Here is an 18,354-nt window from a genome sequence, read left to right on the forward strand (position 1 = left end):
ACGTCTTATGTTTTTTGTCTGCAAGCTTTAAGATCAGGAAATACGTAGTCTATATCTATTACAGTATAGAGTAGAAACAATAGACAATCAGACCGAAATGAGAATTTACTCGGCCTCATGATAATAAACCGACGAATCAGATCATATAGTGAATCTGATCAATATAAGCTTTGAGATAAACAGAACTGTTATCTATTATTTTGTAAAGAAAGCGAAGAATTAACTAGCATGATAATAAAACAGTTTATTTGAAACAACAAACTTAACAACTGTCTCAAAGCTATATTGATTCGATTTACTCTGTGATTCGTTTCACTTCAGTCTATCCTAATGCCTTTAGATTTGTTCCGATTGATTGGTTGTGCAGCACACTTTATCTGATAAACAATTTAGAAACATCGAAGAAAGAAAGTGAATTGAAGTGGATTCAACGCAAATAAAGACCAGTCTTTCTATCAAGCCCGAATGTGTGATTTGCTTGAAAGATGAAAAAGTGCATTAAAAAGTAATGAGAGTTTTATAATTGAACTATTATAATAATCAATATTAAATTTTATTAAAAAATAATGAATCACTTATAAATCCAATTGTAAGAAAAAATAACTTCAATACATGCACGTAACAATAAAAAATTAATTTATAATTCATTTGTAAGATAAGTGGAAAAAGAAAACACTTGAAGATAAAAAATGTCATTTTACACAAAAACAAACACTACAGGAATTGAAATGCATGTACAGGATCATGTTATGCATCCGAAGATTAATTTTTCATTCTCAAAACATCATATATTTTCTTTTCTTGTTAAGAAAAACGTTTCCTTTAGGTTCCTTAAATTCTAATATCTGAACTTTCGAATTTCACTTCCCAGCGGGTAGCAGGCATAAGGGTAGGAAAAACCATTTGAGAGGGTACATCTTTCCATTCGCAAGAGAGTATTCATCTTCTCTTCGACGCGGCGAACAAAGCACGTCATTGTATATAACTACGGACGCTTGTGACGTGCATGGTCGTGCCCCTCTTTCTTTCTCTCTTTCCCTCTACCACTTCGTCATTTCATCGCACGCAGCCTTCGTTACGACATCGAAGAACGTACGACGGAACGAAGCGGGAGAACAACGCAGCCCGCGGAAGACGTCGGTGTCGCAACGCTGACGGCGCTGACGCTATTGTCGAGCCTCTTCCTTGCCTTTCGTCTTCCGAGCAGCCAGCGCCACAATTTAGCTGAGATTTTTGGCAGCGTTTAGAGCAGAGCACAGTTAAAGCGCATCGAGTGAACAAGGCAGTTGTGCTGTCCAAGGCGTTCGTAAAGCAAGCTTTTCCAAAATTTTTAAAAGGGGTTGGAAGTTTTTTTCTTGTGTCAAGTATCGTTCGAGTGACATGATGATTATTTACACGTGAAGAACTGCATTCAATTGGAAGAAATTCTTAAGTCAACTTGTGCAAACATAATTTAAAAAAGATAAATTGAAACTGATTTTCAAAAAGTGCATTGAAATTAAGAAAAAGGAAGACCGGTGAGGAGCATTTGCAATCATCATAACATCTACCGGCGAAATGGCATCCAATCGTAGTGTGCTAGGTAAGTGGCGATGATTGAGACAAGAGATTAGAAAAATAAAAATTAATTTGTTCTCTACTAGCAAGAATAATTTTAATAAAATAAATGAAAATAAGATGTATATATTAACATAGCTGTTATATTTAAGTTATATTTTAAAGTAAATATAAAGAATAAATATAATGAGAAGAAGTTAAACATTACGTTATCATAAATATCATTGAACATCATCATAATTATTTGAAATATTTATAATAAAATAAACGTAATAATTATAGGAGCGTGTAAGATCGGGTCGGGATGGGAACAGGAATATTTTTTGGGATTTTAAATTTTCGACATTCTCGAGAATGTTTGAAATTCCCGAGAGTGTTCAGGTTTCCTGAGAATGTTCGGGTTTTCTAAAAATGTCGGAATTCAAGTAGAATATATGTTTTGTTGAATATGGTCACAGTTTTAGATTTTTTATTTCTGTTATTGAGTTTCATTTTATAAAATTTTCTGTTTTATAAATCATACAGCAGGCTGTTTTATCATAGATAAAAAAAAATAAAAATATTGTATATATTTCCGAGAAAATCCAGTACTAGAAATACTACTAATATTATATATTGATGGAAAAACAATATTAAAAGATTCCATACAGTATCAGATATCTCGAAGATTCCCGGGAAAGCCGAACATTCTCGGGAAATCCTAATATTTTTGGGAATCCCAAAATTTTCGAGATCGCGTCCCAACCCGATCCGCGTCTTCCCATCCCGTCCCAAGCATCGGTTTTCGAAAATTTTGGGATATATTTCCATACACTTGTGAATAATTAGTGCTTCACAGTAGAAAACGTAAGTCTTAAAACAAAGCTGATTCAATTTCTGTGATGTTTATCTTGATCTAATCCTAATTTTACAGAGGGCTGAAATACAAGTTTACATACATTGGGTTAGCAAATTGCACGGTTACAAGGTTAATATATATTATTCTAAACGCATGACAAATGTCATTATCGTATTTATCGAATGTTTGAATTCACAGAAGTTAAAGATTCCATATAGGTTTTATTAGTTTTCCACTTTTAGCACGATGATATAACATAAAAGTCATAATTAGTTTAGGCGATTGTGTTTATTTCACACATCTCGTATTTTATTTGTACGCGCGCATCTAGCTTCCTGATTTCAAACACCTAACACTAAAATTAAGTTTAATAATTTTAAAATAATTAATTAATATAATTCAATATCCCCACGAACATCAATCAAAATTAATTGATGATAAATTAATCGATTAAATTATTTAATGATAAATCGGACCATTATATTATCCTTTTCTAAAGCCAGAAGATCACTTAACTTTAATTTTAATATCATATTATTTTAAAAATAATTTTTTGTTTCTGAAAAAATCTACAGACATAAGTTCCTTAAAAGAAAACGAACGGATTACATACAAATTTGAGTTACGAGTGTCTCGCGACGAACGGCAACGAACGCGACTTCCGCTTAAACGTTAATATATTCTTTATTACGGGAAGGGATGATGATTCGTCAAGAAGCCGGCGCGTAATTCGATAAGCTGACGGTGAATTAAAGTAATAAAAACGTCAGCTTCCTGTATAATATGTAAATTATATTATATTTATATATAGGATGCCATTTTAATAATAAATTTTAAAATTATAATAAAATATTATTATAAGAAACATGCATGTACTATATAAGGTATGTTATTTTTCTGATGTCTTAATGATTGTAGGAATGTGAAATATGCATTAAATAAATCAACCTGAGGCCAATAAAAAATAATTAAAGAATAATTAAAAAAAGTTTTAAAGAATAATTAAAAAAAAATAAAAGCAAATTCTACATATATGCAAATAAATAATATTAATTTTTGTAATTATGTATTATACTTCAGATATAAAATAACGTAAGATATAAAATACAGAACACAAGATATTAAAGCGTATTACGGCTCATATTTAATGCATATATGTATACAGGAAATGATCATGTAATTTATGATTTCTTTCCGAATAAAGTTTACATGAAATATGAATTTAGTCTATCGCGGTTGAAAACTCGCTATCATCATTTGCTTCGAACTCTCACCTCCACATTGTTGAGGTTAATACGTATATCGTCGACGGCATTTGCATATAACAGAATGCGATGTGTGTTGATAGTTCAATGCTTGTAGTCTACGCGACGATGCCACGCACCAGCCTCTAATCTTCGACCAATTAAACGCGAATGCATGTAACGACGAATCCGATAGATAATAATACCATCGTTATTCGTACATTGACTCGAATCAATGTTTCTGACCCTCAAATCTGCAAGTCATCAAACTCGACTTTAAGAAAAGCATGCAGGTATATTTCGGTCCTTCACGAAACGACGAAATCGCTATGAATAGTTCGCGAGAGAACGTGCACAGAGTTCTGGGTGAAGGTCACAGTGTTTAATCTACGATACAAATGATGACGCACAAAATGTCATGCATTTCAATATGAGAATGCATCTCCACGAGATCGTGAGATGAAACAAAGATCTCATTGCATATATCTACTAATGATAATTTTCCACACACATTTGAATGAATGGCTTATGTATCGTTTGCAATTATATGAATCATTTATATTAAAAAAAAAATCGTACAATATTTCGTACACCATTCTACAAACATGAAGTTACAAGTACCTAGCACACCTGTTAATTATAATTTTCCACTCCACACAATAATACAATTATAACATGTGTATTATACAACAATTATACTGTTAAATAAGAAATTACTATTAATAAGTACGTTATATGTAATTTACTGAGTGTGTTAATTTTTTTATATTATGGATATGAACGGAAAGATAAAAGTATTCCATATTCAAATAATATACTCGTTGCTTATGCGATTTCGGAACTTTTATTTTCGAGAATGTAAAGGTTCGTTCTGTGCCGATTGTATTATATCTTACAACCAAGTTTTCCGGTTATAAAAACTAGTATCATGTTATCGAGTTCGTCGACACACAATCCTGCGCTGAAGTGAAACCAGCTTGATAATATAAAAACCACCATAAAAATTATAATTAGTGGCACTCAGTACTGGTTTGCAATAATGTATTATAATTGACAGACATTAACACGTTCTATATAAATTTATGACAGAAATATGAAATTGATAAAATACAATATGATTGGAAAATTATAATCTTCCTGCAATAATGTATTTTAACAATTTTATATTGTTTTTTGATTTAGTATGATCCAATTATATTAAGTGAGTACAAAAGCTTACTTTTATTACACATAAAGCAGAATTAAAATAGAATAGAATTTTTTCATGTATTATATGAAAAAAGAGCTATATTCAAATTGCATCCAGAAAACGAAAATTTATACTAAAATAAAACAAGATGTATTTTAAAGCTAAAAGTCAATACTTTTGCATTAATAAAATTTAGAAAAAAATTTGCTGATGCTACAATAGCAAAAACGTTTTTTTAATTTTCAAAATCTTCGTTTTTAACTTCTTTGATACTATTTTTTCAAGATTGTGACATGGCAGTTAAATTTGACCAACGAATTCATGTTCAACAAACAAAAATACATTGGAAATGACTATTCACACTCACGTATCGCAAGAAAGATCAAATAAACTCTATAAAAGAGTGTAATTATAATAAAATAGTGCAGTTAATAAAACAACCATATTATTCAATCAACCATATTATTTCTTGTTATATTAATATTTAATGTCGCTTTAATCAATTTAATAATCCGACGTACAATAGTATTAGAATTAAAATAGCAACAGATATTAAAGTTGATAGCATCTGAATTGACTAAACTATGTTAAATTGTAATCGACCTCAGACGATTTCTCTTTACCGATTTATTTATCTTCTTGGTCGATTTCTTTATCTTCTTCATCTACGTACATCAATCTTTATTTCGTTTGATCGATAATCAAAATTTTTCGCTTTAACATCACTACATCAACTCGGACTAAATTGCATAGTGTACATTAGTGCGTTGCTTATCAGCGAACGTTCAAAGTCAAACTGATACAAATTTTAAATACTAAAAATACGATGTATATTCCTCGCATTTAAAGTACCAAGTCCCATTGCCACAGATCGGGGAGCGTAATAGTCGCAATAGCGGTTAAGTGGTTAGCACGACACGCGTAGCGGCAAGCTCTCGATTCACGAACATCATTATTATATCGGTCAGATTGGACTTTTAAATAGATACTCCTCTCTAATCGTCCAAATTGCATCCACAGGGATCCTCTCCATCCTCTCCAAGGCAATCTCATGCGGATAAGATTCTGTGATAGGTTGAAATAAAAAATACGATGTCGAATAACTGTTAATGCTACAATGGTAATTTGCTAATTTAGAGCAAACGTGAAAAAAGGATTCATGTAACATAAAAATAAAATATAATAAATACGTCACAAGTAAACATATATAAATATATATATCGTTTTTAATCGGTTTTGATTATTGTCATTATATTATTGATGTTTCTTTGTATGACGTAGAAAGAGACAATATAGATTCAAAAAAAAAGTTTAAAATATTAAATGTTTTATTCTTTCTGATTACAAACATTCAAAAAGGAAGTTTTTAAACATTTAAAAATGTTTTAGTTTTAAAGTTTTTCAATAAATAAAACACTATATGTATTTGGATTTAAAACACTAAAATATTTAAAATTGAAGTATCTTTTATTAATAAACATTTATTTTGCAAAAATGTTTCAAACATTTTAAACATTGCATTTTTACAGTGAAGTAAAACAACTTTTAACTTTTTCAGTCTAAAACATTTTTAAAAACATCTTTAAATATTTCCAAATAAGTACTTTAAAAAATTGAAAATTTTTTAAAACATTTTTCAAAACTAAACATTTTTTAGTGTTTTGCGTACTCGTTTAAAAACTAAAACATTTTAAAATATTTACATATTACAAACAGTGAAGATAAAAAATAAAGCATTTTACTATCTTAAAATTAAACATCTTTCATAAGTAATGTAACAAATCAAACTTCCTTAAAAAAAGAATTAAAATTGATTAGAAAGTTAATTTCGAAATTTTATTATATTATTAAATAAAATTACAATTAAGTCTTAAAAAGATTGAAACTATAAAACAACATATAAGCAAATATATTCGTATTAAATATAGAAAAAGAAACACTTTATTTACTATTATATAAAATATATGTACATATATCTGTTGCATGTCTTTTAATATTTTTTATTAGTTAAGAAGCCAGCTAAGTGATAATAATAAAAATAGTTTATTAATTTCAGTTATTTTTGTACGCAAAGTACAGTACGGAAGAAAAATATAAAAATAATTTTAATGCATGAAATCGCTAAAAAAAAACAATGTTATTTCTTCGCGATAAGAATGCACCTGCATGCAGTTTCATTCGACCTTATACTCACAGTTTCGGTTACGTCAGATACGATGTTTAAAGCATAACTTTGCATTGGCTGACATAGGTACGCGTCGACGAACGTTTAACTCGTAAATTATCCGTGTCGCCTCTTCATTGCATCGCTGCGACTATATACCTTTTCTGTCCAGGAAATCCTAATTGTATACATATTGATGATCATTCCCTTTCATCGTCGAAAACAGATACATTACCATATATTGACCATACATTGCTATTATGCAACGAGACACAACTTATTTGTTCCGCACGCGCCTTTCTGTTGTAACAACTGAATGCGTCAAAGACGAAAATAATTAAGGATAGAATAAATTGACGTTTGTATTGTTGACTTAACGCAATCGAAATAAATATGAAATAAACTGTTATTTCTCGTAGACAAAAAAATAAAATTCTGAAGTAAAGTCCACATGAAATCAATTTGCCTGCGATTACAATCTTATTAGCTATCCTATTTACTTACATCGCAGTAAATACATTTTATTTTCAATTAATTCATTTTCAAAAATTATTTCTTTCTAGTAATTATTTGAAAATTATATACACATTGCTTTTAGTTTCAATTCATATTTCAGAAAAAAATAGATGTTAAATAGGTCAAGGAAATTTGCCAATAGTTTCTACATCGTTTGGAATTTGATACTTGTAAAGCATGATTCATTATGTGTAGCATCGAATGTTTCTACGATAACCTCGGACGCAAATTCATGATAAGCAAAGTAACTAGTCGACTTTGCGAATACGATCATGCAGTGCATGCAAAGCGTAAACGATGCAAAGCGATCTAATGCTGACTATTAATATCGGGAACGAGGTGCGCCTGTTTGTGTGCTCTGCGATTAAATGCGTCCACTTCTTCTCTCTGTAAGCTTCTTTCTTTGGTATATGAAGACGTTTGACGTAATGCTTCGCGAAATTTGGAACTTTCGTACTTCAACGTATTTCCTGATTTGCGAAATTGTGTGACGTGCGCGTGAATGAGGAAAGGAAAGGGAAAATAATTGGCTCATTCATGTCATTCTTGAAATAATTTCGGCCATCTGCCAATAAACGAAGAAACCGTTAAAATCATGACTAGATAGTCTAACAGTTATGTACAACTTATTAAAGCAAAACGAATGCAATCGGTCGAGTCATGAATTGATACAATCGCGACGCGCTTTTAATTAATGTATTAATATATCATCTAATTCACATTCAAAAACATTCACATTTTATAATTTTTAATAACGTAATTGTATTCCAATTCGGCAGTCTGTTTATGATAATGTGGGGTTCAATAATCGAAATAAAGTATTCGGTTGGAACAAAATTTCATAGTGCCATTCAAAATTCAGCTGTATCTTCGTTAAAAATGAAAAAAAAAAAACGAAATTAAATTAAAAAAAATTTTACAGGTTAAAATTACTACTTTTAAAAGGTCACTATGTTTTTATGTTTCTATGACTTTAATAATTTTTATATGTATACTTAGAAAATTATGAATGGATTGGATAAGATGAAAAATGTTCTTCTCACTTTGTGAACCTATCACATGCCCAAAAAAAAAACTTGTGATAATTTTCGACTTTCTAAAGCTTAAAGTTTTCCCTACAAAATCATTTTTTAAAAAACGTTTCTATAGGATTTTTTGTCACTGAGTTATCAAATGAAATAAAAAAGAGTATATTCTGATTTTATACTTATAAAATCCGTTAAAAATTATTGTAGTATAATTAAAAAAAAAAACAAATTCTTCAAGCTGAAACTTTGCTATATCGAGTGATATAATTGCTAAATTTTTTTTAAATACGTGGACATGACAAAAATGAAGTAGCGCTTCTGTTCTGACTCAATGTGATAAAATTATATTTTCGTATGTTGGAAAACCTAAGATCCCAATTATAATCTCGAGATGAATTGTGGTTGAGTATAATATTACAATAGCACTGAGATTGATAATGGACCAAAGCTATAAGTATAAGTCGCGTGTATTGCATGCTAATGTTACGTAAAAATTGTTTACAGCACTTAGAACATGTGACATAGATGCTCGTCAGTCGACGCTCGTCAGTCGACTATAAGTAAGAATATAAGTACGCATATACGTCCTGTTTTCGACACACACTCTATCAACAGTAATCGTATAAAAGAAATCTTGGAATCAGACAAAACGATGTCAATATAAAACTGGCTGACGTCACTCGTGTGCAATAAGACGGAAGTCGAAAAGGATGCGGTTTTTCTTAGATTTCAACAAACAAATTCATCATGAGTTTTAAAATATTTCTACATTACAGAAAACAGCTTAGAAAATTAAATTTTCTTAAAATTTTTAAAAAACAAAATATAATTTAGAGAATATATTGAACTACAGAAAAAATCGTAGAAACATAACAAAATTATAATATTGACACATAACGTAACATTTTTTCTATATAATTATTTTGTAATATAAATATTTTTTGAAAAAAATATTAATTTTAGGAGCTAATAATTTTAAGGATTATTACTATAATTCTTCTAAAATAATTGATTTTTAGATACTTTTTTCTTTCTTTTGTATACATATAATTTAAACAATACACTTATATTTTATTTTATTTCATGTTAAAAATATAAATAATACAATTAATAATATAATTAATAAATAATAAGTATCTTATTTTATAATATTTTTTTAAATAAAAAGAAACAAATAAAAACATTAAGATCAACTATTAATAAGTATCAATTTATGCATCGGTTGTCGCAGCCGAGTCACAGATCGTAAAATAAATGATTGTAAATATTTTTTTCAGATCGCTTGACATGTAGTCAGGTATTAAATATCATGGTGATTCTCGGCTTCATGTTAAACTATATGCTGCGTATAAATTTAACGATAGCGATTGTTTCGATGGTGATACCGAGCAATAATAGCGGTCAACATTTACATTCCAACGGATCGTTGGTGTCGGACGAGTGTGGTATCCAGTCGACGATGATGAACAACTTCACCCCGATGGACACCAGGACCCCGGCGATCGACGACGATGTTAATAGAGTCAACGAGGTGAACAACGGCAGCACGCATGCAGTGTTCCCACATTGGTATCGGGTTCGTTGAAACTCACGTAAAGTGCCTAACTTGTACGACGAATGACCTCGTCAGTAATCGCCGGCCATACACCGGCGAATACATCGCGTGAATGAGATTTCATTTAAATACGAAATTTAAACGATCGCAATTAATTGAAATTAAACAGAAAAATGTTATCCATACAGCACAGATCATTCTAATATTATTGCAGCAACATTGCAGCAACGTTCCAGCGATATTGCAATAATATTGCAAATGTTTTGCTTCTGTGCTGTATAAACAGACTCTTAAGAAGTGTTTTGTTTTTATCGATTGTCAAAACTATGTAGATTCATTCGAATTCGTGTTAATCAAGACAAGAAACATCTTAATTGGAATTAAACGATCTTTTTAGTTCTTTATTTGCCTCCCCTTATAATTATGGAGTATTTTCTTTTGCTCGATTTTCTCCGAACCCGTAACTTTTACGAATTCCTCGATTTTCATTTTCAGGAGGAACGAGTCCAGACTAAATATCCATGGAACGAATATGAGGTGAATATGATCATCGGCGGATTCTTCTGGGGTTACATCTGCACGGAGTTTCCTGGCGGCCGGCTTGCGGAGATAATTGGTACCAAACGGGTTTTCGGTTACAGTATGCTGGTATCGAGCTTTATCACTCTATTAACACCACTGTCAGCCACTTTCGGTTACACCGCAGTCGTCGCATTGAGGGTCATTCTAGGATTTATGATGGTACGTCTTTTATTTCATCTAGGATTCATTCTAATTATAATAAATGTACACATCTCTCCTCTCCGCCTCGTGAGAAACGATCTAACAAACGAAAATCTGAATCTATCGAGCATCTTTCTTTTTCACGTAATCTAATTACGCTCATCGATAGAGTTTCACGTGACTGCAAATCGATCACGCAATCATTATTGATAATCTCTCAAAATTGATTCGTCTCGCAAATCAGGGTGCCACCTGGCCTGCCATCCAGCCAATGACTGCTCGATGGATTCCACCGACGGAGCGTAGCAAGTTCGTCTCTCACATGATGGGTAAATGATCATGATCTAATTCGCCACGCGATCGCGAAATCGAGGCCAATCCATGCCATAATCGTTTATCGCCCTCGTTCTTGAGAAACTACGAAACGTATACGCAAAACAGACATAGCCGTTTTATAATCGCGATGAAAATGCGCGATTGCGTCAATTGCCGCGCCATAAACTTATATCATTATATATTTACAGCCTCATCGCTTGGTGCCGCGTTAACTATGTTGATGTGCGGATTCCTCATCGCCTCGCTCGGCTGGGAGTCGGTATTCTATGTAACCGGCGTGATCGGGATTATCTGGAGCGTGGCATGGTTCTTACTGATATTCGATTCACCGTCACAACATCCGCGTATTAGTGCGGAGGAGCGGCACGCTATCGAGAGCGCGATTGGAACGACCACCACCTCCAAGGTTGTAGTAATACAAAACGTTCATTTTAGTCCCAGACCATTTTATTTTATTTTATTTTTTCATTATTAATTTATTTTATCTTATTTAATTTTCTGAAATAAGTAACGATATAAATTGAGACAAATTTATTTATTCGTCTCGTTTGAAAAACCTTCTGTTTTACTTCTTATTCTGTGAGATCTTAATCAATGTTTAATTAATGCGATATTTTATCAGCATCTGCCGGTACCATGGCGTGCATTTATTACTTCAGGGCCGGTTTGGGCTATTATAATAACGCATGCATGCAGCGTCTATGGTTACCATACCATTGTCAGTCAGCTTCCGACTTACATGAAGTACATTTTGCACTTCAACATTAAAGAGGTATATATCGTCGATTATATTAATGAATAAAATTTTTTCATGTTGTCTTTGTTTTACACTAATTATACACACACACACACACACACACACACACACACACACATCTCTCTCTAATGAAATATAAATACATACCAATGAAAATAATATTTACAGAACGGCCTGTTATCCTCGTTACCCTATTTAGGCAAATATATATTTGCCTTATCAACGTCCACTTTAGCCGATTATTTGCGCCGTAATAATAAATTATCCGTGACGGCAATACGTAAAATTTTCACGACATTCGGTGAGTAAAATGTTTACGAATGATTTCAAAATTTTTTTCTGCTTCTTATTTTACGATAATTACGACGATAAAATCAGATTCTTTTAACTAATCAGACACCAGATTCTCTTTTTAAATATGCAAATTAATACTTCTTCAGCAAACAACGTGTTAATTAATTTATACATTCAAAAATTTTTATGTGCAAAAAGAATGATTTTACTAAAGTTCTTAAAAATTTAGCATAGATATAGACCCAAAAATAATTTCATTATCAGAATAATTATATAAAACTCTTTTAAATTGGTTGATAGTCAAAACTTTTTGCAATATCGTTCATCATGCATGAGTTCCTTACATAATTATTTTGATTATCCAAATTATTTTCAGATCTATATTTATTTAAATTTTTACATACTTCAGTAAAATTATTCTTTCCATGTAGATATATCTTATCACAGTATATTTGTACAGGCTACAGTAGAATTTTTATTCAAATATATAATAATTAAATAAGACTTTCTTCGTGGATAATATGTTATAGCGCACATTTTATTTTATATTCCCAACAAACTAACGTTATTTATCTTCAGCTTGTTTGCTTATTACAAGGTTGTATCCAAGTAACAAGACGACGTTAAATGACATTTTTAACATTAATAACAGATTTAAAACATTACCTTGCTTGGATAGCTATATCATTAAAATTTTTATATTAGATGACATTTATTTTTTTAACAAGCGTTTGAAAAAAATTCAATAGCATTAATTATAGATGATTAAAATAACAATCAAAGTATTGATTGTTATAATTAGACTAAAAAAATTTTATTTTCGGCTAATGAAAAAAAACTTTGATTTTTAGCTCTATTAGTACCCAGCATCCTCATGATGATTCAAGCATACTATGGTTGCGATCGTACGGCATCAGTTATTGTATTTACCATTGCTCTGACAATAAACGGTGCTGTGACAGCCGGTTACCTCGGGAATGGTCTCGATATCGCACCTAATTTCTCCGGAACCATATTCGGCATCGCCAACACCTTCAGCTCGATAGGCGGTTTCCTTAGTACCTTTATGGTCGGTAACATCACGTACCATAATCAGACCTACACGCAGTGGGCCATCATTTTCTGGATTCTAGCAGCCATTTATTTTTGCGGTGCAGTGATATTCGCTATTTTTGGCACTGGCGAGTTACAGAATTGGAACAATCCGACCGGCACTCACATGAAGAAAAACAGTATCACCATAGAAGATGGCATTCCGGAATCGGTTCCTCTCAAAACCAATACGGTTTCGTAGCGTTTTGAACGAGAACGAGTTTAGACTCTGAAACGATCGCAAATCAAACGTAGCGATGAAGGTTGCAACACAATATATTCCAAACGGGACAGTATTTTTTTTATTACGTTCGGATTTTAGGATCGGATTTTAGTCTCTTGACTTGACAATAGTTCATAATAAATTTTTGTCTTTTAACACATTCCATGTCGCGTGAATCAAGTTATTTAAAATTGGTTCAGCATGGAACATGTTAATACTTAATAATTCCTAGTTCAAAAATTTGAAATAAGGTTTTTTACCTCTCTAAATCTATGTAATTTATTATAATTTAATGTTTTGCTTTTTTAAAAATAGTATTAGAAATTTGTTTGTAATTTATAAAACTAATGATATTTTATTAGCTTTATCACAATTATCGAGTTAAGATTGCGTTTTTAGGTTTTTTTTTTGCCAAGGATTTAAGATTGAATGATGTAGAATAGTTGAATTTACACTTATTTTCTATTATAAGATAATATAAGCTCGCACAGATACCAAAAGAGAAAAGAAAGACATATAGAAATATCTAAGAAACTCAGTGTTCACTCGATATGACAAATTATATATAAATAAATATACAATTTTTAGCAAAATCAAATCAAATATCTTTTAAAAATAATGACTATGATATCAGCTTAGGGTAAGAATTTACATAAGAAAAAGCTTTATTAAAATTTAAATCTTATTAAATATATTATTATCATACATTGATACAATTATTATCATAAATGACATCAATGTATAAATCACAATTATTAATATTATGACTATTTAATTAATATTATGAATATTAAGTCAATAATATTCAACTTGATTTCTATAGATTAAAGATTAGATCAAAAGAAGAATGCAATTTTTGTAATAAGCTACATATTTAGTTATCGACTTAGTAAAATTCTGATTAATGATATTAATAACGATAACAGAATCTTAAATGATTATCATTAACGATATCAGCGCAGTATTTAACTAATCAGCAAGTAACATTTTTAGAACGTATGTTGGTAAAGAGACTTCATCAGTATTGCCATCTACCACGGAAACATCTCACTGATTGTTGTATCAGTATGCATTGTTGCTGCAGAATGACTGTTGCTTCTTCGTATATGTTTTGACCAAGAGGTGGCGTCGGATGCTGGATAAATACAGTAACGCAATTGCCCTTTAAATCAGGCATGAGATACTAAAAGCAAAAGCTTTTTTATTTTATTATATAACAATAAAATTAATAAAAATTTACTAAATTATTTATATTAAGTTAAACTAATAAGATAAGAATTTGCAAATGTTCTCAAGCGACTCTTATTCGACTATCATGCTAAGTTTATTATTCTATTATTCAAATAAAAATCCTATTAAAATAAAATTCACCTCGCTAAACTAGAAATAAATTTGTCTCTCAAACGTAACTTTTTTTTTTCATTCAAAAATGTTCAATTAATTTTTAAAGCCCATTTTAAACGATCTATAATTCGTATCAACTTTTAATTATATCAGAAAAGTCATCAAATGCAGAAACAAAATTTTTTTACAGTTTTTATCGGAACTAATTGACTTTTGTGTTTACTTTTAAAGATACTTCCAGACGATATCGCCAATGTACATGAGATTGTCAAATGTTACACACATACAGGCATGCATAATTATCCATGAATGTAAACCAATTTAATGTGCAAACTTGGCTTATGTTGGCCAAATCGTTTACAGGCACCTTAATAAATATTTGTATCTACTCAAAACGCTTTGTTTGAATCTATAAATAAATATTGACTGAACAAGTTTCCGGATATTAGGAAATTTAGTCCTCTCTCTATTAGATGAGTTGAAGAAGAAATAATAGAATAAAATTCTATCATAATGCGAATAATAAATCATTCAAAGAAGGATAATAAAATTGCGGTTTTTGCTTTCCTTCAGAGGAAAAAGCAGCTTCAAAATTGTTGTAAGATTCTTTAATATAATTGGTTTATATATTTAAATCCAATGAGGAAATAAGAGCAAGATCAATAATATTAGAATAAAGAATTTTACAATAATTGCAAAGCTGTTTTTTTTTTTTTTTTTTTTTTTTTTTTTTTTCTATAGAACACAGTCATTGCTTCTCGTGCTAGAGTTTTCAGACCAGTTGGCTTAAGGTGCTCGAGCGCCTTGGCACACTGCTGCCCATCGTCATTCGCATGCCAAACGTTGCTGGACGGCCGATTCGGGGAGGGCATCAGCGTCGTCGCGGCATCGCGACGATGGTCGCAGGAAGGAGTCAAAGCGCCACAGCATAGCCGCGTCGCGGTGGCCGGCGTAAGGGCGCCGCGCGTTGCGATGGTGCTCGCCGTGACGCGTGGCGCTGCGGCGCTGCGTCGATGTATCAGGAGACCAGCTATCCGAGGAGGTCCTCCTCGTATTTTCATCTCTGTCATATCTCTACCCGTAATCGCTCGTTCTCCATCGAACCTCCGTTATCCATTCGCAAGTCAAAACGCCGGGAGAGTAGCCAGCTGCTATTAGGTATGACGGTAGAATCTACGGAATTCATGGACTGCAGCACCGAATTCAGTTGCTATGTCGCGTGTAGTCGGCAAACATGAACGGCGCGGAGCGCGCATGGCGCGCGCCAGTTTGCCGCGCGGGACCGCCCGCTCGCACGAGCCGCTACCGGGAGAACACGTGTCGGAGAAGTCGGATTCGTCGCGATCGGACGGGGCAGGGGAAAGTGCCGAAAGAAAACAGGGACATGCACGTGTACAGAGAGGAAACGTGGAGCAAAAATATCTGGAGTGGGAGAGACGGTGAACGCCTCTATCGCGAAAGCGGGACGGCGACCTCCAGCCACCTCATGCTGGCTTGCTCGGTTGTGATTAACTAAGGTTTAATCAGCTTTACAAGCTAAACTTCCTTTGTCGACATGCACGCGCATGATAATCCGCCGGACTATCTCGCCGGGTCGGCCGGCAACGAAAACACCTCCGATGCGTCGGAGGATCCTACTAATATGAATACGACGTCGTGCGCGTCAACGAGAGACGCACGTTGTTCCGGTCGCCAGCTTCGGGGACGAAGCTCGTCGTCATTCTTGAGCACCCGTCGAGCACTCGGCTGGGCTTCATACAGTCCTAATACCGAAATTCGCGGGATGTTGGATGCAGAGTTAAATTCGACTTGGGCATCGCGCTTCCGAAATAGACGAGCGACAATGCGTCGTCTGGGGGAATCGATAACTGGTCGACAGTGCGCTCCGGTAAACACGAGAGCGAGAGCGGGAGAAAGAGAGATATATTATCTCTGTTTATTTTTATTTTTATATTACAAAATCGCTATTTTTATTTATATTGCAATCTTTACTCTTTTATTCGATCACAATGGCCTAGTTTACATCGTGCGCTTCATACGGGTATTATATAACTAATGACTTTCTATTATCTTAATTTCGACGATATGTGTAAACATATACATGATACATACATTTTAATTAATCATTTTGATACATATTGTACATATATTTAGCACATCATTTTTTTAAATACATTGCTGAAATGATAATTTAATAGAAATTGTTACTAGTTATATTTAGCTAATATTATATCAAGTACTATATGCTCGATGTAAAAGTGACTTTGTCAAATGCATATCAAATTTAGTCATTAACATTTAACACTCATTTTCAAATATCAGAAAATATGAAACATTATCCATTTGACGATATATTTAATTGTCGAAATGATATATTTATTGTCGAGAATTATTCGATATTATTAATTAGTCGATATTATTAAAGTACACGTATATCGACAGAACAATTGTCATAAATGATAATTTATCATTTTGAGCTCAATCTTACGGAAATGTTTCGAGTAACAAACGATAACCGCGCGATACCTTCTGTCGACATTGATCTGCAACGATTGATAGCGACGTGAAAGCCAAAAACCTCTTGCCTCGTATCGTTTCCTGATTCATCTCATCGCGACATCGTCGCTCAATATTCGTCGAGGCGAATCGTACGCGGCGAGATGCAGTCAACGATGAAATTATTTACATTCCCTGTAACATCTGTTATCTTGATCATCCAAGAGAAACATTTTATAAGATAATTCTTTAAAGAATATCTTTCAACAATCGAGACTGTGAAATAAAAGTTTTACGTGCTTTACAAATTAATATCCACCGTCGTTTGAAGCAGTTTTTTAAATTTATGAAAAAGACAAATGTTAAGTTCAATAATTTACAATCATACATTTATGGTTTCGTTTAAGAAAAATTTTTTTACTACATAATTTATTACATAATTTATTGTACTTGTTTAAAATGCGGTATACAATTATCGAGACTTCCAAAAGAGAGAATTATTTTACACGATTATCGCCTATTAGCAAATTTTTTATGAAAACATTGAAATGTAATAAGTTTAATTAAATAAATTGTATCGAAAAAAACTCAAAACGAAGAGTAGTATTTACATTGTTTTTTTTCTGTATAGTAGTATTGTTTAATAAGAGTATATTGATTAATAAGAGTAGTATTGTTTATAAAAAAATTATGTACACACGTCTATCTAATGTTGGTTCATATTGGCAATTTAATTTTATTTACTTAATTGTATTTGATTTAATGAAGATCATTTTTTCTTTATCTCCAAATATGAATCAAACTTCATTACTGCTGACGACTGTCGAAGTCTCAAGGTATGTCAGAAATTGCATTCAGACAACTGGCTACCGTGCACGTTGCTGGAGGAACAGCTAATCCGATAGTCGGGATCGAAGCGAGGAAGAAGAAGTGAAAGAAAGTGGAAGTCTCTTCGAAGGAGAGAGAGAGAGAGAGATGAAAGAGAGAGTAAGAGAGAG

The 18,354-nt window shown here is 32.3% G+C and overlaps 1 protein-coding gene across 1 annotated transcript; it reads left to right on the top strand.

Moving 5' to 3' along the window:
- The first annotated feature begins 1,070 nt into the window (after positions 1 to 1,070).
- On the top strand, positions 1,071 to 13,579 carry LOC108689389 (sialin). The gene is made up of 8 exons (XM_018196141.1): positions 1,071 to 1,582; positions 9,814 to 10,112; positions 10,587 to 10,832; positions 11,059 to 11,143; positions 11,339 to 11,556; positions 11,773 to 11,922; positions 12,076 to 12,208; positions 13,053 to 13,579. Exons 1-8 carry the CDS (start codon positions 1,558 to 1,560, stop codon positions 13,493 to 13,495), a joined length of 1,599 nt encoding a protein of 532 aa, XP_018051630.1. The 5' UTR covers positions 1,071 to 1,557; the 3' UTR covers positions 13,496 to 13,579.
- The last annotated feature ends 4,775 nt before the right edge of the window (positions 13,580 to 18,354 follow it).

The sequence above is a fragment of the Atta colombica genome, unplaced genomic scaffold (assembly GCF_001594045.1).
Source record: "Atta colombica isolate Treedump-2 unplaced genomic scaffold, Acol1.0 scaffold27, whole genome shotgun sequence".
NCBI classification, from domain to species: domain Eukaryota; kingdom Metazoa; phylum Arthropoda; class Insecta; order Hymenoptera; family Formicidae; genus Atta; species Atta colombica.